Source organism: Onychomys torridus, chromosome 11, assembly GCF_903995425.1.
Source record: "Onychomys torridus chromosome 11, mOncTor1.1, whole genome shotgun sequence".
NCBI classification, from domain to species: domain Eukaryota; kingdom Metazoa; phylum Chordata; class Mammalia; order Rodentia; family Cricetidae; genus Onychomys; species Onychomys torridus.
In genome coordinates this window covers 14583553-14607438 of record NC_050453.1, presented here as the reverse complement: position 1 = coordinate 14607438, position 23886 = coordinate 14583553, and the positions used below count along the sequence as shown (strand labels likewise).

The 23886-nt window shown below is 49.4% G+C and overlaps 1 protein-coding gene across 1 annotated transcript in view; it reads right to left on the bottom strand.

Annotated features, from left to right (window-relative positions):
* The window catches only part of LOC118593494 (epoxide hydrolase 1), a 32233-nt gene extending 11330 nt beyond the window's left edge, over positions 1–20903 (bottom strand). The window contains exons 1-3 of the mRNA XM_036203002.1: positions 20776–20903; positions 4433–4620; positions 2180–2360 (exon numbers count right to left, since the gene is read on the bottom strand). Coding sequence (XP_036058895.1) covers positions 2180–2360; positions 4433–4615 — 364 coding nt within the window. The 5' untranslated portion in view covers positions 4616–4620; positions 20776–20903. The remainder of the gene's footprint in view (positions 1–2179; positions 2361–4432; positions 4621–20775) is intronic.
* Between the last annotated feature and the right edge of the window lie 2983 nt (positions 20904–23886).

Genomic DNA, 23886 nt, shown 5'->3' with positions numbered 1-23886 from the left:
ATTTATCTTGGTGTAGTGGATCCTTCTTCCAGGAAGCCCTTCCTCACAACTGGAGGAAGCAGCTTTGGAACCTTCTTTCTTTCTGCCCCTAACCATGAACTGTGAGGCAGGAAGGCTGGAACCTTGTCCTTTCTAACTGGCCATCCTACCCAAGCACAGTGCCTGGGCTGGAGAAGGACACTGTTCATATCTGCTGCATGGACACAGAAAAGTTGAGACAGCAGAGAGATCCACGTCTGAGCCCAAGATGGCTTTAAATGACAACCTGTGGGGCCTGGGACATCCGTCTGGACAGAGGGCCTTTGGTAAAGTGGCTTGGATGCTCTTGATAAAGTCACAGCAGGAGATGCCAGGGTCGGGAGAAGAGCATAGCAGCACTCATGAAGAATAAAACTTGATCACACAGTCACTCCAAATTCCACCTACAGCCCCAGCTATTTGGAAGGCTGAGGCAGGAGAATCATTTATACTCCCAAATTCAGGCCAGCCTGAACCATACAGTGAAACAGCATCCTAATCAATGGGCAAAGGATTTGAACACACATTTCTTCAAAGATCTGAAAATGATTATTATGCAATGAAAAGATGCTTGATACCATTAATCATGGTGAATAATGTGTCTGTATCACCACAAACAAAATTACAACACACACACACACACACACACACACACACACACACACACACACACACGAGGGAGAGAGAGAGAGAGAGAGAGAGAGAGAGAGAGAGAGAGAGAGAGAGAGAGAGAGAATCAATCCATACCCATTAGCATGGTTACTGCTAATTAACATGCCTTGAGGGAGGATGTGGAGAAGAATTTGGAACACCTGTGCACTCTGGAAAACATGGTGGTTTCTCAAAAAATTGAGCATAGAGTTTCTATCTGATTCAGCACTGCCATTTCTGGATGGCAGCACAAATAGTTGAACAGTCGCTTTGCTTTGTTTTGTGTTTTGAAACAGTAGAAAGCCTACTTTGACCCTGAAGTCAAATCCTCCTGCCCCCACCTCTAAAGTGCTGGGATTACACCTGCGTTCCATGTTATTCACAACAGCAAAGGCGTCCTTGGGTGGATGAGTGGATAAAGAAAATGTCTCATTCACACTATGGGATTTGTAGCCTTGAAAGGTAAGAAGAGGGCCGGGTAGAGTTCGGGAGGAGCAGTAGAGTTCTCGCCCAGCATGCTTGAGTCACAGGTCCCACTGCAACAACACAATTCTGACAGCTGCAGAGGAGACGAAGACAGAAGAAGAAGCCAGGCACCAGGGGAAAAAACCACTTGCATGATTCAATTATGTGAGTGATCTAGAGCACTAGGATCCACAGAGATAGGAAGGCAGGCTGCCAAGGGCTGAGGCAGGGCGAGAAGTGTGGGCTGGGGTGTGACGGGGGCAGCATTTCAGTGCAGGATGGTGGAAAACTTCTGGAAACGGCCTGCCTAACAACGAATCATCTTCATGCCATGGAAGAGCACACCTTTTGCCACTGAGCCACTGAACTGTGTACGTAAAGATCACCAAGACCAGAGGACGTTATGTTACATGCATTTTACCACAATAAAAATAAATGGGTTAAAAAGTTAACAGCATGGTTTAGTTTTACTAAAGATTCCCTGCTTAATGGAGTGTTGTCAAAATTTTGTTTTCTATTAAGGATCTATTAATTCAGACAAAATGATCCTGGGGTCACCCTTCCTGGAAATAGAGTTAACTTTGTGTCTTCATGATTAGTCTGAGTGACAGTGTGTGGGAGGCCTTGGTCATGAGGTTGAGGGCTATAGTGGACAGGACAGTTTATCATAGGATTGACCACTGAGCACCCCCTAGAACTGCCTAGCCCCAAACTCCAGCAGGAGCTGAGCAGATTCAGGCCATGCTCAGACCCCAGGCTTATAGACACTGCTCAAGGACCTCTATATTGCTAACTGGACTTTGCAGGTTTCTGGTTGCAAAATCAGTGTTCTGCCCTCATGTCTGGTTATACACACTGATGGTTTGTTGACTGTTGGCATTATTTGTACATCTTGGCAAGATGGTGAACCACAACATCTCGGTGACCTTCCACTGGATCCTGGGGTGCTACTGCATGATTGACTTGGGGCCACTCATCTCTTAAAGGAAGGCTGCTCCCGTGACTCACACCCCCCCTCTGCCAGGCTGGTGTTCTGGAAACTCACCTTCAATCTTGGTCTTGAAGTGAGGGTACTGGTTGAGGATCTCCACCTGCTTCCTCCAGTCAAACTTGTTTCTCCAGAAGGACACCACTTTCTTCAGGTAGTTGGAGTTGAAACCGTAGTGGAAGCGGCCTCCCTCCAAAGGCGGGGATGCCCGGAACCTGTCAATCCTCTGGTGTAAGTCCTGCAGGGAAGAAGCCAGGGTGGGTGCAGAGGCAGGAGAGAGCTTGTGTCCTCAACTCAGAGTGAACCCTGCAGCCATAGATGGGTACCATGGAGGGGCCACATGTGTGTCACAGGGCCCATGTGTGTCAGTGGATCCCTGAGAGGCTGACGGGTCCTTCCCTGAGGACTTCAGATTCCCTTTCATCTTTGTTTTGGTGGAATGGGAGGTTCAGGGAGAGGATGGAAGGATTTGCACAGGCCACACATGATGGGTTCTCCCTTTCAGCTCCATCCCAGCTGTCTTTTCATTTGTCAGGTGTGTGAACAATACTCCACCAACCCATGCATAGGTTTGGAATTGGAAAGGTTTGTAAAGAGTCACATAGCAAGTTTTTAGGCAAGATGCAAGCTCTCTACTCATTCCCTGAAGTGAAGGAGCTGCCACAGATGAGCCCTGCATGAGCAGTGAAGCCATGTTCTAGTTAAACTTACACACAGGACTGAAACTCAAATGCCATACAATCATTGCATGACTTCAATTATTATTTTTTCTTTTGTTTTTTCCCCATACCCCTTTAAGGACGCAAAAGTTTACTCACTGGGCAGTTAGAATACAAGTGGCAGGCTACACTTGACCTTGAGCCACAGTGTGCCAGCCCCCGCTGTTCAGCAACCAATGATCCTAACTCAGATGAAAAAAACTGCCCAGGACACAGAGTCCAACAGAGTGGATCCAGTTAAAAGTTCAGCATTCCAGCTGAGGGACGTGCCTGTTGTCTCATGGAGTGGCTCAGGTGTCATTATTCCCAGAGGTTTTCATGTCCCTCGGCCTCCCCCAAACAGGTTTGGAAACCTTAGACTCCTTCCAAGTCTTGACTCCATTCATGATGATCCTCAGAGCTCAACTTCCGCCCTCAGCAGCAAGGGCCCAGCGTGTCCCACACAGGAACCTCAGCCACTTGCTCTTGGCTTCGGTCCAGTTCCTGGTCTCAAGTCCTTCCTCCTGGGAACTTTTGTGACCTTTTGCTAGTGCCCAATGACGTTAATCTTCACTGATGTGTGGGTCACTGTATCTTTGGATGTACTCCCCTTTCATGGATGGAAGCTAAGTGCTGAGCTGTGTGGGGAAGGGGTCTCTGTTCTCCACAGACACTGCAGAGCTCCTGCCACAGAAGCTGCTTAAGGCCGCACTGTGAAGGAAAGGATGAGCCGTGGGAGGTCTGCCTGCTGTGACTGAGTGTGGCTCCTCCACATGACTTCCTCCTCCTTCTACCCACTGGCCCTTCCTTTCTGACTCCAACTCTGTGTGGAAGGGCCAAGACCCTTCGACTGGAACCCACTGCAGTTGTTGGTTGTTTTTGCTCTTTTTAGGGGCCCACCATCCAGCTCCCAAATAAATCACACATGGAGGATTATTCTTAATTACAAATGTCTGGCCTTAGCTTGGCTTGTTTCTTGCCAGCTTTTCTTAACTTTAAATTATTCCATCTAACTTTTGCCTCTGGGCTTTTTCCTTTTCTTACTTCTGTAATCTTACTTTCACACTTACTCCATGGCTGGCTGTGTGGCTGTGTGGCTGTGTGGCTGTGTGGCTGTGTGGCTGGCCCCTGATGTTCTCCTCCTTCTCTCTTGTTCCTTGATCTTTTTCTCCTCCAGATTTCTCCTTCTATTTATCCTCTCTCTGCCTGCCAGCTCCGCCTATCCTTTCTCCTGCCTCGCCATTGGCCATTCAGCTTTTTATTAAACCATCAGGTGTTTTAGACAGGCACAGTAACACAGCTTCACAGAGTAGACAAATGCAACATAAACAAAGGTAACACACCTTACAATACTATTCTACAACACACTGCTGTACCATTCTCAGCTTCAGGGCCCACCTCTGAGGGCTGGAACAGCAAGTGGGGTCAGTAAGTAGGAAATACCTTTTAGGAGCAAAATGCACCTGCCCGCAGGGGGAAGAGTGGACAGATAAAACCTCAAGACAGTTCATTTCCAAAGCTCCGTCTTCAACCATGTCCCCACTCTGGTTCAAGGAAACCACAGCCAGTCTGCTCCCTTGGTTTCTACCCAGGCTGGGAAAGGGTGTCTCACCTTGATCTCCTCATCCGATGTCTCCACCTTGAAAGGTCGGATGCTCTCGTCTTCTCTGTCTGAGGGCTTTGACCCTGGGCCCCACCAGCCATCTTCAAGTGGTAAGGTTTCTTCCTTGTCCCGGGAGACAAACCAGTAGATGACAAGGCCCAACACCGAAGCCAGGAGAAGTTCCAGCCACATGATTCCTGGGAGACGAAGAGGGAACATCAGCAGAGGAGCGACCTGGCCAGAACCTGGTGCCTGGCTCTCCAGAGACTCTAGTTATCCAAAAGGCTCTTCCCCGGTGCATCCCGAATGCGATGTTAATCTTGGCTGTTGGCTTGTCTCAATACTAGGAGACAAGCCTCCGGGTGTGAGAGTGTTTCCGGAAGACAGGAACTGAGGTGGGAACACTCGCCCTGAACTTGGTTGGTGCCCTTCCACGTGCTAGAGCCCCAGACTGAATGGGAGGAGAAAGGGAGCTGACAGCCACACTCATCTCTCTCTGCTCCCTGACTGGGACACAATGTGACCAGGGACCTGCTTCTGCCATGTCTGCCCTGCCGAGATTGACTCTACCTTAAACACAGCCTGAACCAATTCTTCCTCCCATGTAAGTTGCTTCTTCTCAGGTGTTTTCTCACAACAAACAGTAAATAACTAATGTGTGACCCGCCACCGGCCATATTCATGTTTGTCCTGTGAGAGAAGTGAGTGTCGCCAGGGTGAAATGGGGCTTCTTGTGTCATCCCCACAAAAATAAAAAATAAAAATAAAAATAAAAAAAAGCATACGAGAAAAGTCTTCTACATGACTAATGGTGGCTGTGGAAAAGACAGTCATATCCTAAGCTTGCACGGTGGCCGCCACGGCCCCACAGAAGTTCTTCTGCAAGGACAACAGTTTAGCCAATATCTTCCACCTCCTTATGAAGCCACTCTCCTCGTTAGGCACAGTGGCCAAAGTTACTGTTTCAAAGTAACTGATGTCGTGCATCTTTGTTTTAATTTGTCTGTTGTTGTTATTATTATTATCATCAACATTTTGTCACTGGGGGACATAATCCCCGGTCTCAAGAATAATAGGCAAGAGCTCTACTGCTGTTGAATGGCCAGATCCACATTCCTTATTTTTGCCTTTAAAAAACTCCATTTGTGGGGTTGGGGATTTAGCTCAGTGGTCGAGCGCTTGCCTAGCAAGCGCAAGGCCCTGGGTTCGGTCCTCAGCTCTGGAAAACAAAAAACAAAAAACCTCCCTTTGTTTCAATCTTTTCTAATATGAGCATAATTTACTATGACCTATGACCTGTGTATTCTCTTGTATCTGTGAGCCTGGTCTTTAATGGCTGCGCCGTCTCTACAGCCCTTAACTGTGTGTTCTCATTGCCTTTTTCTGCTATTCCTAAATTAATACTAGTAATTGGAGAAACACTGGTTCTTGTTTGGTTTTAGTGATGTTTGAGATGGAGTTTGGCTATGGTATCTAGGCTGGCCATGAACCCCAGCCATCCTCTTGCCTCGGGCTTCCTAGTTCCCAGGATTACAGGAATGGCTCATCATGTCTGTCCAGTAATTTTCTTATTCAAGCCAACAGTGCTGAAGACATATAAAAACGTATAAATGTTAGACAAACTTACTCATAACTCTAGTAAGCAGTGAGACCTGCCCCCCTCCCTAGGAAGGGTGTATGGTGGTTTCAGCATAGTGCTGGGTGGAGGCTGGGCCTCTGCTCCCAAGGCTGCTCAGAAGGCTCTCTCTGCACCCCGATGTGTTCTGTGTGGGTCCTGGGAGGAGGGTTCTTCATGGGGCACAAAGGGAAGTGAGAGGACAGAGGTCCTGAGACACTGCACACAGCTGAGGGGGGCAATGTTGGGAAGCCCACCTTTGGCTACACATGGCATCTCATGTATTTTCAAGGGTTTTATTGAAATAGGATGGATATACGCTACAGTGTGCCTATTTCAATTGTACAGCCCAACTGTTTGCAGTGTATTTGTGGGCATGTGCAGGCAGGCATCTGCACAGTTGATGTTAAGATATTGTCATCCCAACAAAGAGAAACCTTACACCCTGAACCCGTCAGTCCCCTAGTCCCCAAGCCATCCCGGGCCCTCGGTAACCACATCTCCGGTTTCTGTGGGCATGCACTATTACATTTCAGAAAATCCAAGCTGTACTTGAACACCTATGAGTCCAAGCCTTTTGTCTTCTCTCTTGGGATGAAGAAAAAAGAACCTAGTATTTGCTCACCAATACAGAAAGATCCCAGCCCAGCATTGTGGCCTGGCTTCTCAGCTTCCATCTTCCTAGGCAGTGCCCAGCTTGGCATGAACATCAACCTATCCTTGGGGCAAGGGCACAGGAGGTTTCACTGGACACACTATAGCCAGGACTGGTCTGGGTGACAGAATAGGAATGGAATCCCAAGGCAGGGGTAGCCTTCAGAAAAATACCCGTGTGCACTCCATCTGCTAATTTCAGACAGTCAGGTCTCCATCAGTGTTCGCTGAGGCCCCAGGTTTATTCCTGCTGAGAGCTGAGAACTGGGCCACAAGGTGCCATTTCCAGAGATACCTGTGTGGCTTCCACAGAGAAGTGGCTGATGTAGGGGCACTTGTTCCCTGATGGGGAAGGAATCTCATATGGAAACTGTTTCTGTCTGGCAGTGACCCCACTGATCTCCCCAGCCCCACTTCCAGTCTCCAAGCCACCACTGCTTCTCCCTTCACACCATCACCAGGAACTAGTGCCACATGGGTATAGCCTCCTCCATGGCTGCCCCTCCCTGACCAGAGAGCTCATCACCCCACATCCATACTGCCAGAGATCTCAAGAGAGGCAACCTAGCCTCTACCAAAAGAGGCAACCTAGCCTCCATCAAGATAGGCATCCTAGCTTCCACCAGCCGAAGTCACTGGGACGCTGAGACCCCAGCACAGCCACGCATGGAAGACATGCACCGTGGATAGAGACTCCAGTTTCCACCCATCCCCCTCTTTGGGCTGTAAAGGTCTGTGTGACTCAAAGTCTCTATGAGAATGTTTCCTGAGAGTCTGGGTACCAGAGAGTAAGCTTTACCTATCCTAGTGAGAGGATGGTGTGTGTGTGTGTGTGTGTGTGTGTGTGTGTGTGTGTGTGTGTGTGTTTCTGTGCACTTGTATCTCAGCGTGTGTTTCTCTCTCTCTCTCTCTCTCTCTCTCTCTCTCTCTCTGTTGGTGTGCATCCCACCATTCCATCTCCAGACCAAGCTCATGTCTCTCCGACCTGAGACTCCTTCAGCCCTTGTCCCTAGATCCCTGATGAGTCAAGTGCTGAGATCTACTTAAATTAAAACAGGTTAGAGATGCCTGAAGTGAGGTCCCTCTGAATTCAGACAGAGACTATGCATGGCCTTGTTCCCCCCTTCCATTTGCAGAGACTCTCTGTCCTTACCAGAAAGTCCTCTCCTGTTGCCCCAGAACCACCGAGAGAAGATCAATTTTGTATGATGTATTCAGGAGAGCTGGAAGAGTCAGCAGGAAAGAGGACTGTCCTGCCCAGAGAACTTGACACTCAGCCCCACTACCTCCTGACTGCCTGAAAGGCCAAAGCCTCCTCTGTTGCCTTTCTTGGTGACAAAAGTGCCTGCCTTTTCCTTTTCTGGACAGAATCATCCCAGTGTCCTCTGCTGTTTTACCGGGGGCTCAGTGCAGGCCCCTTGACTCCTCCATGGTCACGGCTGTGGGACAGGTGAGGGTGGCTGAGTGTGAGTCCCTAGCCACCTGGCCTTTTTACACCTGCACAGCCCCCATGACCCCTGTGTAGACAGAGCAGCTGTGACTTGGACTTCAGACAGCAAACAGAACCACGGTGATAGTGTCCGGGAGACCCGGTGCTGGAGCTCCATCTAAAACAACGGAATCCAGGCGAAAGGGCATTAGGATGACTCAGCCCGGTCTCCTTGGTCATCGCCCCTCAACAGGGATTTGTTTATCCATGGGTGACTGCAGCCTAAAAATGTAGACAGGAATTTTAGAAACAATTCTTAGTTTAAAACTGTGTGCTGGGGGTTGGGGATTTAGCTCAGTGGTAGAGCGCTTGCCTAGCAAGCGTAAGGCCCTGGGTTCGATCCTCAGCTAAAAAAAAAACCAAAAACAAAAGCAAAAAAACCAAAACCAACCAACCAACCAAACAAAAAAACCTGTGTGTTGGGCTGGCAAGATGGCTCCATGAATCAAGGCACTTGGCGCTAAACCTGATGGCCTAAGTTTTATCTTGATGGAAAGAACTGACTCTGAAAAGCTGTTCTCCTACCTCTTCACATTCCCTTCTCCCACAAAGACCCAAAACAAACAACAAAACCCAAAAGCTGTGATCAGAAGTGGTGACATCTCCCACTGTTCTGTTCCAGCCCACCCATGCTGTAAATTGTTCTTTTTTCAACGTATCCATGATGTATACACTAGGTGTCCATTAGTTACACAGGAGCACCCACAGTTATCACAGAGATGATTCAAGTGGCCTGTTTTACTTAGTAATGGTCCCAAAGCTTGGTTGTAGTGGAGCTGGAATGTTCCACAGTACAGTGCCGTCAATGTGCCATTGAATTATTAGTCACTGTCAGCCTCTCATTGGGCTTAATTATACGCCCGGCTTTATCATGAGCAAGGGTGTCCAGGAATGGGAGGTACATTACAGGTTTCAGGAGTGCCTTTGACTTAAGGCTTTCATGTAGTGGGGTGTCTTGGGAAGTATTGTCCTTCAAAAAGCTCAAGAGTAGAGTGGTGTGTGTGTGCACGTGCGCATGTGCGATCCAACAGATCTAAAGAGTAATTTAAAGACTCTATCTCTTACATTCTAATCCAGGTAACAAGAATATTAGTATTATTTATTCATTATTGAGGTAGTTTGAAAGAAAATGGCCCCCATAGGGAGTGGCACTATTAGGAGGTGTGGCTTTGTTGGAGGAAATGTGTCACTATGGGGGTGGGCTTTGAGGTCTCCTTTGTTCAGGCTACCCTCAGTGTGACACATAGTTGCTTCTGCTGCCTATGGCCAAGATGCAGAACCCTCAGCTCCTTCTCCAGCACCATGTCTGCCTGCATGCCACCATGCTTCCTGCCATGACCATAGGGACTAAACCTCTGAACTGTAAGCCAGTCCCAATGTTTAATGTTTTCCTTTATAAGAGTTGCAGTGTCTTGGTGTCTCTTCACAGTAACAGAAACCCTAATGAAGACAATTATATAAAACAGTGGTATACTTTGCTCAAGTGCCTTGGAGTCTCTGGGCCTCAGACTACAAAGCAGGACTGGCTGCAATGTCTCAGTTCACCCCTGACTAACTGCTATGTGTTACTTAATAGCAGATAATAAAGGCACACAAATACTGGAATCTCTGACTAGCCCCAAGTAGCGGCTTGCATTACCCTTCTGCAGGTTGGGTTTGAGGCATTTGCTAATAACAGTACAGGCAAACCCACTGTTCATGGGCCTGCAGTAGAGAACATTCGAACCTCTTCAAAACACCACGGTTTCAGGGATCTCGGGAAAGACTGGGCAACAAAACAAAAAAAAGCAATCCCCAGATTCCTTTCCATCATGCTGGCCCCTGAAACTGGAGGTTAATTCATCCGGCACGGAAGTTTCATCCTTTCAGCAGGCTTTTTATTTGCCTTGTAACCCAATATTCCAACGAGAAAAGCACGGTGCCCTGAGAACTAGAGTTGGAGAGGAAGCCTTTCTAAAAGAAAGCAGGATATGGGTGTGGCTCCGTGCAGAATTCCCTGGCACATGTGAGGAGATGTGTTTGATGGCCAGTGCTGCAAAAGTCAAAGGAAACCGTATTTTTTCCCCCTTGGAGCCACGGTATTCTTCCCAAGGAAATGATTAGTTGTCTAGAAGATATGGGGTGTTTGTGTTTTTTTTTTTTTTTTTTTTTTGGTTGGTTTGTTTTTGTTTTTGGTTTTTTAAGAAAGGGTTTCTTTGTGAAACAGCCCTGGCTGTTCTGGAACTGGCTTTGTAGACTAGGCTGGCCTTGTGCTCACAGAGATCCAACTGCCTCTAGCTGCTGGGATTAAAGCGTGCCCCACCACCTACTGGCAGAAGATGTGTTTCAACAAATAACAAAATAACGAGAGCTGGATACATATGTTACAACATTGTAACGGAGGGACTGGGGAGATGGCTCAGCTGTTAATAGCATCAGCTCTTCTTTCAGATGGTTGGGACTCGGTTCCCAGCACTCAGATCCACCTGTAACTTTGGTTCCAGGGGACCTGGCATCTGCCTGAGTTGTACACATGAGGCTTACAGACATACATGCAGGCAAAACACCCAGGTGCATAAAATTAAAAAACAACAGCATAGTACTGGAGGAGTGGTCATTTATTGGAAATCTGGTGAGCTATCAAGTCCTCATAAAAATAATTAAGGTTATACACAGTTCAATGTCAGGTGCTGGTATGTACCTCACCTTGGTGGCAGAGAGCTTGTCCAGCATATATGATGCATCCCACCGTCAGTACCACAGATGAAACACCGTACTTATTAGCTTTTGTGCCATTCAAATAATTTTTAAACAAACACGCATGCTATCTAGTAAATGTAAATTTTAATTTGCCATTTTTAAATCACAAAAAGCTCTATCTGAGAATCTATTTCAACAGTGTCAGGTGTCAGGTGCTTCCTAGCACCCGAGTCTTGTACAACACACTTAAGCAGGTATGACAGGTTACTGGGGCACTGCTGTGTGGCTTCCTTCTGTTTGGAAACCTATGTGCACCAATCTGGTGGCCAGCAGCCTAGTGCAAATGTAAACCCACGTAGACAAAGTTGGCAAGGTGGAGATAGGGTAAAGGTGGGGCAGGGAGACGGGAAAGAGGCCACGGGGAACTGGTGTAAAAGGGGGCATCATTTACAGGATGTGACCCCACAGCTACCTCTGTAGATGACTGAGACATGTGTGTTTATTCTAGACTTCCTGTGAGTCTCATACCATTATACCTGCCCAGCAGCTCATCTTCTTGGATGTTCCCCCATCTCCAACACATGTGGCACTGAACTGTTATCCCGTGCCCCGAGTTTTATCTTCTTCTGGGGTTTCCACACCGGCCACTGTCAGGTTCCAAAACACAGATTCCCTGGCCACTCTTCCTTATTCTACCGATGTATCTCTTAAGTTCCATAACTTTCCTCTCAAAGCATAACTGTCAAGTCGATCTCTGCCATACACCCAGCCCGGGCATCTGCAGGCTACCCCAGGATGGCTGCAAGCCCCTCCGACTGACCTCCCCCCTTCTCCCCCTCTATCTACCATATGTCTCTTATGCAACTCACTCATTCTCTCTGTCTCTATGTGTCTGTCTGTCTGTCTGTCTCTTTCTCTTACACACACACACACACACACACACACACACACACACACAGCATTAAGGAACTTCCTATGGCTCCAAGACAAAGCAAAACTGCTTAATGGGACCTTCAGGGCCTGTGTGGTCAGATGACCCACCACCCCTGTCGCCTGCACTGGAGCCACACACTCCAACCATCTTTGTTTAGTTCTTGTGCTCATCAATCTCTGCTTTTCCCGGGCTCTGGGGGGCTGCTTACTGCCTCTTTCACCTCTGTGTGTGCTTAGCCATCATACCGTGGCGTGCGCCTCTCCCTGTGAGCAAGCTTCTCCGCTTCCCTTCTGAACTCAGACCCTGGCACTTACTGGATGATTGTTCAACACTGACTGAATGAAATTTAAGGTTCCCTGGATAATGTGGACAGTAGAAGTTTTGAATGAAAAGGGTTTTAAATTCTCCTTAAGCAACAGCATACAGCTCTTTTCTCAGTCTGGTCTGGAGGGCTGAAAGATTGCGGATCATTCAAAGCAGGAGAAAGACTAGAGAGCAGTGTTGGTGTTCAAGGGTACTCACTGCAAGTCTCAGCGTTTGGGCCAACTGTTGTCTGCCCTCTTTAACCCAGCAAGTGCCCACCCGGACATGCTCCCTAAAATCACCCTCCAGTACCAGCTAATTGTGACTCAGCAGATCTGGTCTTTGCAAGGTAAATTACAGGTCTGGATGCTTGGGAATTTTCCAGAACACAGGCCAACAAAGTGCCTAGCCTTGCCAGTGTTAGCAGCGGCCCTGGGTCTGCCTGGACATGAGTAGTGCTCCTTCCAAGAGGCTGTGCGAGATTCCCTGGTGGTCACTTGGACTCCTGGAAGCTCCTCCTGGGGGTATCCACACTTTGGCTTGGGAACTGTGGGGGCTGAGGAGATAAGGGAAAATCATGCATCTGCTACCCTCAGATGTCCTCGGGCCAAAGGGAGAGTGAGGTGTGGCCCTCTCTTGGCCCTAGGCCCGACCAGCCCTGCAACCCCATCTCCCTTCCTGGGGAGACAAAGGGGGACATTTGGTCCCTCCTACATTCTAGTCAGCCCGCCACACAAGGGAGGGTGCAATGATTGACAAGCAGGGGCCTCCTCAGACCATACAGATGGCTAATGGCCATCTCTTCCCCCTCAGGGCCGCAGTCTCTGTGCTTTGGTGGTTTGGCGGTGGTGCATGCTCCATTTTGGGCCTACAGCCTTGTTTCTCTCAGAGCGCAGCCTTGGAGCTGAGCTCAGGAAAGCAGTCGGAGTCAACCAGCAAGAGAGGTTAGAGTGTTTCTGGAGGCAACACAGAAGAGAGAAAGAAGGGGACAGCAGAGATGGTCAGGAAATTCACGATCTGGAAGTGTGCTCTGCTGAATCCAGCAGGGCCCAGGACCAGCCCGGCTGGAGGCCAGGCCCCCAGTGCTGCCCCTGTAACCAAGGACAAGGACCACCCTTGTCCAGGCCTCAGTCTGACCACCGCCACAGAGGAGCTGGCTAGGGAGGGAGCACACGCGTGGGTGGGCAGGCCCTGCTTGCCTTTAGAGAGGGGGTGGATACTTCCAGTGTGGAAAAGCCACTTAAGTTTATTGGTTCAACCCTGTGTGTATATAAGCTTTAAACCTAAGGAGGCTGGAAAAATTAACCAGTTAATTAGTTAGGAATTATTATTTTGTTTAGTCTCAGGCAAAGGTTTCATTACAGATGTCTCTGAGATCTCATTAACTATGACCTTGACTCCATTTTATACATTCTCAAACAAACATACTCCATTAAATTTTTTTTTTTTTGGCAGGCGGATCTCTGAGTTCAAAGCCAGCCTAGACTACAGAGAGAGTGTTCCAGGACAGCCAGAGCTACACAGAGAAAACTAAAAACAACAACAACAACAACAACAACAGCAACAACAACGTTTCCCAGTGCTGGGGTGGATCCAGGACCTCACTCATGTAGACACACGCTCTGTCACTAAGCTGCAGCCCAGCTGTTTTCACTTATTCCCCCAATGCAGCCACACAGCCTTTACAGTCTTATTAATGAGGGCATTGTCAGCCTGGTGTGCCCAAGCTTGGGAGTTTCACCAGAGCCTTCTTCCAGCTCCAGCCCTGCCAACTAAAATCGGAGCTGTCACTGTTTCCACTGGCCTCAATGTCTGGAGGAACACATCTCACCTGCTTTAAGGAGGAGGTTTAACTCATGCCTGCTGTGAGCTAGCATGGCAGTTGCCCATGTTGGGGTAGCAGGAGTGGACCATCCAGCAGCATACTATTGCCTTCCACCCCAACCCACCCCACCCCACCCCACCCAGCTTTTCCTCAGTGATTGTAACCTCATGGTCTGGAAGCTTCCTCACTAGCAGGCAACAGAACTGCTGGGAGTCTGGGCCTTCTGAGCAATCCAGTCCACCCTCCTGACTGCTCGGGTGCAGCGTGAACTTCCTGCAGGGCCCCTGAGGCCCAGCCAGCCTGCCAGCACTGCACTCTGGGTGATTCTGAGGGACAAGCTGGTTGGGCAGCCCGTCTGCCGGAGACAGGCAAGCCGCAAGAGGGGAAGCATACCATTCTAAGTGGGCAGGGGAGACCAGCTCCCCTAAACTGCCCTGCCGTTCCCAGGCACTTAGGTCCAGAAACCCGGGGCCTGACTTCCTTATATTTTAAAAAGATTTAAGAAACAAACCATGTAAGGAAAGTGGATTTGTTTACAACTTAGACATGGGAGGCGTCTCCTCCACACAGTGTCATCTTACAACTTACAGAAAGCCGTGAAACAAAGGTACAACAGGTAAATTCACCAGTGAGCATATCAACGGATGACATGACTGCTCCATGACATGCTTAAGGGGAAGCTTTTATTGTAGATGTGAGGGAGAGAACAGCCAGAGGCATCTGGAAGGTCCAGAGGAGAGAGAGAAAGTAGTAGGCTGAACATGGCCAGCAGACTGGACCTGGCCATGAGAGAAGCAGGGGGAGGAGGAGGAGGAGGAAGAGAGAGAGAGAGAGAGAGAGAGAGAGAGAGAGAGAGAGAGAGAGAGAGAGAGGGTGGGGGGTGGGGTGTGAGGGAGTGAGAGATGAAGACAAAGAGACCAAGAATACACGTAGCCAAAATAGCAGGGTTATAAGGAGAATGAACAGCCGGAGTGTGGGCAACCCACGAGCTGCAGACATTTATGGTAGTGGAGGAGGTGAGAAGAGCTGGGTACTGGTGATACTGGGGGAGCCTGGAGACCAGAGTGGGCTTTGGTATGCTAATAGGCACCACAGACAGCCATTTGTCCATTCTGCCAGTGATAAGGAAGGGCTCCTTTGGTAGAGGGGAACAGGCTTCCCAAGGTCCCCAGGAATGCTGGCGTTTGTCTAACCCCCAGAATTTGGGGAAATGGAGCTTCCTTTGGACCTGACAGTGAGACAGACTTATTTGTCTTTTCCCAGGGCCAAGGGAACCCAGGCTGCCTCTGCTCTCTGCTCTAGAGAGGAGTTTTAATTTCAAGTCTAAAGAAAATATGAATCTTAAAGAGACTCCCATTTTTCAAAGAGGAAAGAATCCACTCATTTGGGGCCTGGTAGAGTTCTTTGTCCCTGAGCCTGTTCTTTTGGTGTAAGTCCACTTGAGTAAAGGAAAAAATCAAGACAAAACCCAAATGAGCTGGCCATCTGGTTGCCCAGCTGATAGGTCAAGGAGGGTATAAATATATTTCTAAATCTCTCACCAGGGCTTCAGCATGGGATGGTAGCATGGGACTTCTACTTCAGAAGCCAACCCTGTCTGCCAGGAAAGAGTTGGGGCTTGGTTCTGGAGCTAACTTATTTCTGGTACTACCTAAAAGTCAGTCTTCAAAACCATCATGGTCACTCCTTCTACAGGAGCGCCAAGTTCTGGGTAGGGTGGCCAGAAGACAAATTCTGGGGGTTAGATAAACACCAGCATTCCTCAGGAACTTGTGAAGCCTGTTCCCCTCTACCAAAGGAGCCCTTTCCTTTGGAAGAAGGGATGAACAGCTCTCTGTGATGCCTGTTAGCATACCAAAGCCCACTCTGGTCGCTAGGCTCCCACAGTGTCACCAGTACCTGTTAAATATTTCAGAGACCTTGCTGGCATCCTGGCTCTTCTCACCCCTCCCCTACACTAAATGTCTCCAGCTCAGGGGCTTCCCTCTCCACAGCTACTCATTGTCTTTACAACCCTGCTATTTCCAATATGTCCCTCTCTGTCTCTCTGTCTCTCTGTCTCTCTCCCTCTCTCCTCTTCCTCTCCCTCTCCTCTCCTCTCCCTCTCCTCTCCTCTCCTCTCCTCTCCGTCTCACACTCAGTCTCCCACTCTCTTGGTTCTCTTTATCTTCCTTTCTTACTCACCCTCTTTCTCTTCTCTCATGGCCAAGTCCAGTCTGCTGGCCATGTTCACTTCATTTCTCTCTGCTCTGGGCTCTTCAGGATGCCTCTGGCTGTACTCTCCCTCACATCTACAATACAAACCTTCTGCTCAGCCGTACCCTGGAGCTGCCATGTCCTCTTTATACAGGCTGCACTTCACCTGTGGCTCTCTGATGCCCCGTGGAGGCACTGGGACCTCCTGCCCACTGCTGTGGTATCCCATAGCCTTTCCAGGTCATAGTGCAAACTGAAGCCACGTGAAAGGTAGCCAGGTGTGTCCCTGGCAGCAATGTTCACCCGCAGTCTAGAGGGAGTTCAGAGAGAACCTGGACTGTGACACTGAGGTAGTACTTTGAGATGATAGAAAGACAGAGAACAAAGAGAATATGAAGAGATAAAGAAGCCCCTCATCCCTGGGATCTGGTTAAGTCTCTTGCAAAGAATTTTCAAACTGCCTGTGAGGGACTATAATCCTTTGAGAAAAACCTCACAAATAAGACTGAACCATGCTTAACAGTCAAAATCCGTCTCCCACTTCCTTGTGACATACCGTAAGAATTACTTTGACCTTTTTTGACCTGCTTAAAAAAAAAAAAAAACCAATACCCCTTTCTTACCAACAAACAGGTGTACAATGAACCTCATAAACCACTTTGTAATCTCAGTTGTTAAATAAAAATTAGATAAAAATAGATATGCTAAAACATACCTTTGAACAGGAAGACTTCAAAAGCCACCAAAGAAACTAGGTAGGATCTGTCTCTTGAAAGGGTACTCACGCACAGATGGGCACCACCGTTTACTATGAGATGGGCACCACTGTTTACTATGAGATGGGCACCACCGTTTACTATGAGATGGGCACCACCGTTTACTATGAGATGGGCACCACCGTTTACTATGAGATGGGCACCACCGTTTACTATGAGATGGGCACCACTGTTTACTATGAGATGGGCACCACCGTTTACTATGAGATGGGCACCACTGTTTACTATGAGATGGGCACCACCATTTACTATGGCAGCTTCCTCTAGGCATGGCACAGCCATCCTATCACCAACAAGGAGGAGAGATACCCTGGCCCCTTTGTGACGAGGAAGAAGGCAGTGAGAGCTAGGCCTAGGGTAATGGCACTCTTCATACACCCTGGAAGGAGTTTCCCCATCCACCATCACTCTTGCTCCCAGCTATGTGTGGTCTTAGGCTGGGCTAGGGCAGGGCTACTAGAATATGCAGGAGGTAAGGTGACTGCAATTTACCTGCAGTTATGATGAGCTTTTGAGGAGCTGTCATGCATGACGGGATGGGACGTATCAGTGATGCAAACTATCTTTGAGTCACCCACGCTGCTGTAAAGAGCCCCTTATCAACGTTCCTGTAAGGCTAATCAAGTCATTGACCATCAAACTGTTCTTCTGTGGAATCGTTTCTTTGGTTCGTCACTGGCACCTATCTGAGATGAATGGACACTTGTTCACCTGTTTCCAGAGAAAGTCACACAAGTGACCTTTTCTCAAGTCAGTCATATTCTCTCTCCCCCTTTAGGTCTATATTGAAATCTTTTTCTTCATAAACTCCAACTCTGCTTCCTACTGGCTAACCCCTGAGCACCCGAGGTCAAGATCCTGGCTGCTCCTGGCGGGAGGTTTTACAGGGAAAGCCTCAGGCTGCACAGCCACAGTGCTGAGCTGTGTCGTCGCTGCTGCTGACAGCCGGACTCTCCCATCATCACCTCATGTACTACTCTAACCTAAGAAGTAGAGGGGGTTCCCCCCGGTTTGAAAGAGCACTTAAAGTTCAGAGAGGATGTTTGCTCCCGATAATCTAACCAGTCAGCGCCAAAGAGACATCCACATTGTGCCACTGCTCACCAGCCTCTCAAATGCTAAAGGCAGCAGACTCCTTCTTCTTACTCAGCAGCAAGGCTTCTTGGTTGTTGGTTGGTCAAACTAGAGAATTTTCTGTAAAACCCTTTTTTTTTTTTTTTTTTTAAAAGATGTATTTATTACATATACAGTGTTCTGCCTGCATGTATGCCTGCAGGCCAGAAGAGGGCACCTGCTGATCTCATTACAGATGGTTGTAAGCCACCATGTGGTTGCTGGGATTTGAACTCAGGACCTCAGAAAGAACAGCCAGTGCTTCTTATCTCTGAGCCATCTCTCCAGCCTTTTTTTTTTTTTTTTTTGGAGCTGAGGATTGAACCCAGGGCCTTGTGCTTGCTAGGCAAGTGCTCTACCACTGAGCTAAATCCCTAACCTGTAAAGCCTTTTTAATAACACAGCTGGAACAACACTGTCCCCCTAAAGTGAGCTCCCCAGGCTTTGGAAGAGTACACAGGGTGTGGCTTTGCTGTGGCTTGGCTCCATAGGAAAGTGGGGGTGACCGGCTGGCAGCAAAGGGAAGGCAGGCAGGCACTGGGCCAGGAGTGAAGATCCACTCCAGGCTTGTGATGGTGGGAAGGAACATGCAGTCTACTTTGAGAGGGAAAACAGTTGTCCTCTGGGGAGAAAGCAGGAACTGTGATTTCCCCCACGATAAATCCTGGGAGCAGGGCAAACACTCCTTTGAACCAGTTTGTGCAACTGATTATGTAACAGGACGGGGACCCAGTCTCCCCCACTTCCCTGGGCACCACCGTGCAGGGGAAGGTTCTTAGCAGAGGTTGGCTCCCTCTTGGAGGCCTTTTCCCAGCATTATCAGCTAGCCCATTGGAGACTCCAGCACATCACTGGCTTGGCCTGAAGACCACCTGCAGGGGACCCCAGAAGGCCAGTGGGACTGAGTAGTGGCCCTCTTGTCTCTAATGTGTCCTTGTCTCTAATGTGTCCTTGACCTCTGTTGCCTCCCATCTCTACAACCAGGCTGTGTTCCCACGCTTTCAGGTCTCAGAATAAGAGTTAAGGAACGGAATTTAGGGCAGCTTCTGCCCTTCACATTATTGAGCCTGGGCCAGAACACTGGGGGGCAGGGAGGAGTAGGTGCCAGGTAGGTAGGGACTGTGCCTGGGCATGCCGGGCACCCCTGTGGATGGGAGAAACGCTGCTCGTGGTAACAGGGGCTTTTGTGGGTACCACTTGTGCACTAATTGGACACTAGGCAGAAAATGGGCACCCCAGGGGTCTGGTGGAGGTGCACACTTTCCTAACTTTGACTAAAAGTTCTTCCCTCTGCTCACCTTGTACTTTCCACCTCAGTACATCTGTGGCAGCCAGTGTGTGTGAGGCACACCAAAAGGCAGGCGCAGTCACACGGGACAACGTGGGGGATTACGGATGGTCCTCAAGTTCGCACAGCTGACCTTCTGAGCAGTTGAGAGTCTAGGGGAAGATCTTGTGTTCTTAGAATTGGGGGCAGCAGACAGCTTGGGGCCCTCTCTCGGACATTGCTCACTTCTCTCAGACTGCAAATAAGGACATGAAAGCCATGGACACAAGGCGTTCACTCCTGCCTCAGGACCCTTTGCGGGCTCTTTCCTCACCCCAGTGCAGCTGGACACAAAGCGGCTCCCTAACTCTTCAGGAGTGTTAAAATGCTGCCTCTGTGAGGCCTTCTTCACTTTCCATTCAACATTCCTTTTCCTCTTGTGAAGGCTGTCTATTTTCCACAGCACACATCACCTTCTAATAAACCGTAAGTTTTACAAATACGTACTCGTTTATTTTATGGTGCTGGTCCTTGAATTTTGCTTGGTGTCTGTCCTAAAAAGCATGTCCCACGAAAACACATCCCCTGCCATCCCCAGGGTGTAGGGCAGTATCTGAACAGCCAATCCGGTTCCCTAAGCACAGCCCCATTGGAGACACTTCTTCAGGGACACAGGAAGTCATCACGTGGCCCTCCTCGTGTGGGTATTTGGGAATGGAAACTGTTTGCTGAACACGCCCATGGATTTTTTTTTTTTTTTTCTGTTTTGTTTTGTTTTCCTTTAGTCCTCTGCTACGTCAGACTAGGCACAGCCAGTGAAAGGCTCCACTTGAGGAAGGAAGCCACGGTTACACTAGCAATATTAGTCTCTGGGGCACTGAGGCTTTAAAAAACAAAAAAAAACAACGACCACGCCGAATTCAGAGGCAGAGAAGCAAGCAAAACACACTCCCACCCCCCCCCCAAAGTCTAACTCAACAGTCCTGGCCACCAGCGGCGGCAGAATGCTGGCAAAGGCGCGGTCCTAGACCTAGTCCTAGGGTGACGTGCACGCGCACGCACCGGATGCCTCCTCCTCCTCCCGCCCGATCCCACCCACCCAGCGCTGGCAGGGCGACCCTGGCCTTGACCGCCTAAAGTTTAAACAGCGGGAGGTACCGAGTGGAGAAGTTAAAATGAAGAGTCCCTGCAGCGCTAGCGCCCTCGCCACCAGGGCCGGGGCAGGTGCCCGGGCAAGCCGCGAGCTGGGAGCCGAAGGGACAAACCTGCACCTGTCGAGAGGGAGCCAAGGATCAGCCCCAGCACCCACCCCTGGCTTCGGAAGCGCACCCAGACTGCCCAGGGAGAGGAGAGGGGGGCGTCGGATGCAGGACTAGGAGGCAGGCCGACTGCACGCCCGGGGATCAGCCTTGGGATAGGGGGAATCGCATTTAACTGCAGGAGCTACGCGGAGCCCTGGCAACTCTCAGGCTGGGGTGCCGCCGCTGTCCCCGGAGCTTACGGTTAGGGTTGTGCTCACGCTCCAGCGGCCGCAGGTGTGCAGTCCCTCCACTCCCCAACTCCTCTTGCAAGTCTGCTTGGCTCGGAGTTGCGGGGACCCGAGCAGAGGGGACGCTAGCTGCCCGTTAGCCCCGCCCCCACTAGTCCCACCCCCTCTCTCGGCTCCACCCCCACCCCCACCCCCACCCCGAGTTGCCTAGGCGGCCAAGGCTAGCCGAGCACCTAGCAAAGTTTCACCTAGTCTGGCAGAGTCTGCAGCCTGTGGAATCTAAACACAAAAGCCCGAGCTAGCCTGGTATGACAGCCTTTCAGGCGCCTTTCTAGCGAGTCGTTGTAATTATTGTATAGATGAATTGGTAAGTGAACGAAGTTTAAAAGCAAAACCAAGGTCTGATGCTTGTCTCGCATGGAGAAGGCCCTGGGGTTCATTCTGAGAACCACAAATAAAATACAAGTAAATAAAATAAAGAATGAAGTGTGGGTATAAACACGAAAAACCTTAAGTTTGTCTTTAAGCACACACCGTGCAGTGAGCTAGTCTGAAGGCCAGGAGGTGTGGAGGCCAAGCAAAGGCCAGCACAGGGGGAAGGAAGCAGGGCCGCCCATGCAGAAAGGTCTACCACAGTTCCTGGCACCCTTGGGGCTCACCTGCTCTCCACTGGCCAGCCTGCCCCGTCCCCTGTCCTCACCCCTGCTGCTCTCCTAAGACTGGCCAGTAGCCTCTACATGTTTCAACCACAGCACTGACAAGATGTCAGGTACACCACTGTGGGGGCCTAGTGGGGCCTGCTGGGGGTTCAAGTTTATCACCCTGCACACATTTGGGGGTAGATTTCTTAATTTTCACCTCTCACCCTTGGCTCCAGCCTTCTGTGCTGCTCACCAGGGCCCAAGCCGTCTTCATTCTAATTGAGGGGCAGTCTCTAATGAACATATTCAACTTATGCCCACTTCCGTGGAACCCTGGATAGTATGCTGTCAATCTTCTACCCAAATATGGAATTTCCTGGTGCTTCAGCTCAACAATCTCCCTCACACAACATACCCTCTCGCACACCTGCGGTCCTCCTCCGAAGGGTGCAGTCCAGGAAAGTTCCCTAGCCTCCTTCTAAATTGCTCCCATGGGAGCTCTGTCTCCTGCCGTTCACCAAAGCAGGCAAATCTATTATTCCTAACACAGTGAGGATGGAAACATTCTAACTCACTGGGCAGTAGTGGAACACAGCTTTAATCCCAGCACTCAGGAGGCAGGGGGCCAGCCTGGTCTACAGAGTGAGATCCAGGACAGCCAGGGCTACATACAGAGAGACCCTGTCTCGAAAAACCAAAAAGTGAAAGATTCCAGCAGAAGTTGCAGGTGATGGATGTCCCACTTGTCTTAGGGTTCCTATTACTATGATACAACACCATGACCAAAGGCAGCTGCAGAGAAAGGGCTGATTTCAGCTCGCAACTCTTTGGTCACACTCCATTGCCGAAGGCTGTCATGGCAAGAACTCAAGGCAAGAACCTGGAGGCAGGAACTGAAACAGAGGCCACTGTTGATGGCGTGCTCAGCCTGCTTTCTTAAGGACCCTGTGCCCAGAGGCAGCGTCACTCCTGGTGGGCTGGGCCCTCCCACCTCAGTAACTCATTAATAAAATGTTCCACAGGCTTGCCTACAGGCCAATCTTTATGGAGGCATTTTCTCAACTGTGGCTCCCTCCTCCAAGGTAACTCTAGCTTGTGTCAATTTGACAAAGCAAAGCAAAACAAAACCCAACCAGGACATCACTGAACCCGCAGTGTTGGATAGGCTTGGGGCTGGGTGTAGCTCTGCAGTAGAACACTTGGCAAGCAGAAGGGCCTAGATCAGATCCTCAGCATGGTCAAAATGAATGAATGAATGAAGACAGAGAGTATGTGTTATGATATGTGGACTACGTCTGAATAAAGCTACTGTTGAAAACAAGTAAGACCTTGACTCCCCCCTTGTCTGTTACATGTCTGTCATGAGCTCTAACATGATGCAAGAGTTTCAAAGTTTAGTTTACGTGAAGGCGATCAATAAACACGTGAGACAGAGTTCATCAGAGCAAGGAGAAATTCAGTCAGATTTTTCTGTGCTTTCATTCAAAAACCATCACAAAGTTCAGTGAGTGAAAGAATTGATACAGTGTCTTAGCTACAATTATTATATTATATTAAAAAGGGAAGGAAGGAAGGAAGGAAGAAAGGAAGGAAGGAAGGAAGGAAGAAAGAAAGAAAAGAAAGGAAGAAAGAAAGAAAAAGGCTGTTTCTTGGCATGTGCTTTAGAGTACCCAGGTCCCTCAGCCTTGATCTTCAACACCCTCCCTTTCATGTGGTGGATGGAGGCTTGGTTGCTGTGCAGGTGGTGTTGGGAGGCATGAAGCCTGGGTAAGAGGTGGGGCCTAGTGAGAGGTTGGCAGGTCATGCCTCTGAAGGGAATCATGGGACCCCAAACTCCTTCCACTCCCAGCACCCCAATTCCCTGGCTATGAGTTGAGCATTCTTTTCTCCAGTGTGTGCTCCTGACGTGATGTGTTGCCATAGGCCCCATGCAGGGCCAACAAATCTGAGACTTCTAAAATTCCAAGTCAGAACAAACCTGGTTTCCTTATAAGCTGATTATTTCAAGACCTTGTGAGTGGAAGGGAGAGCTGACTCACCCACAGTCAGGTCCAGAAGAAACTTGGGACAGAGGGCTGTCTCTGGTGTCCATTAGCAGTCTGAAGTGCATGCTGGCCTCAGGGCTCCCTCAGTATCACAAGTACCTGTTACAGAGTCCATGCAGACACCCTGGCTCTTCTCAGTTCCTCTCACCCAACCCCTACCCTAAACTTCTCCAGGTCATGGGCTTCCCTCCTCCAGCCACTCATTCCCTTATAACTCTATTTTGGTTGTGTGCCTTCCTGATCCTCTTTCTCCTGGTCCTCTCTCTCTCCTGGTCCTCTCTCTCCTGGTCCTCTCTCTCTCTCTCTCCTGGTCCTCTCTCTCTCCTGGTCCTCTCTTTCCTGGTCCTCTCTCTCTCCTGGTCCTCTCTCTCTCTCTCCTGGTCCTCTCTCTCTCCTGGTCCTCTCTCTCTCTCCTGGTCCTCTCTCTCTCTCCTGGT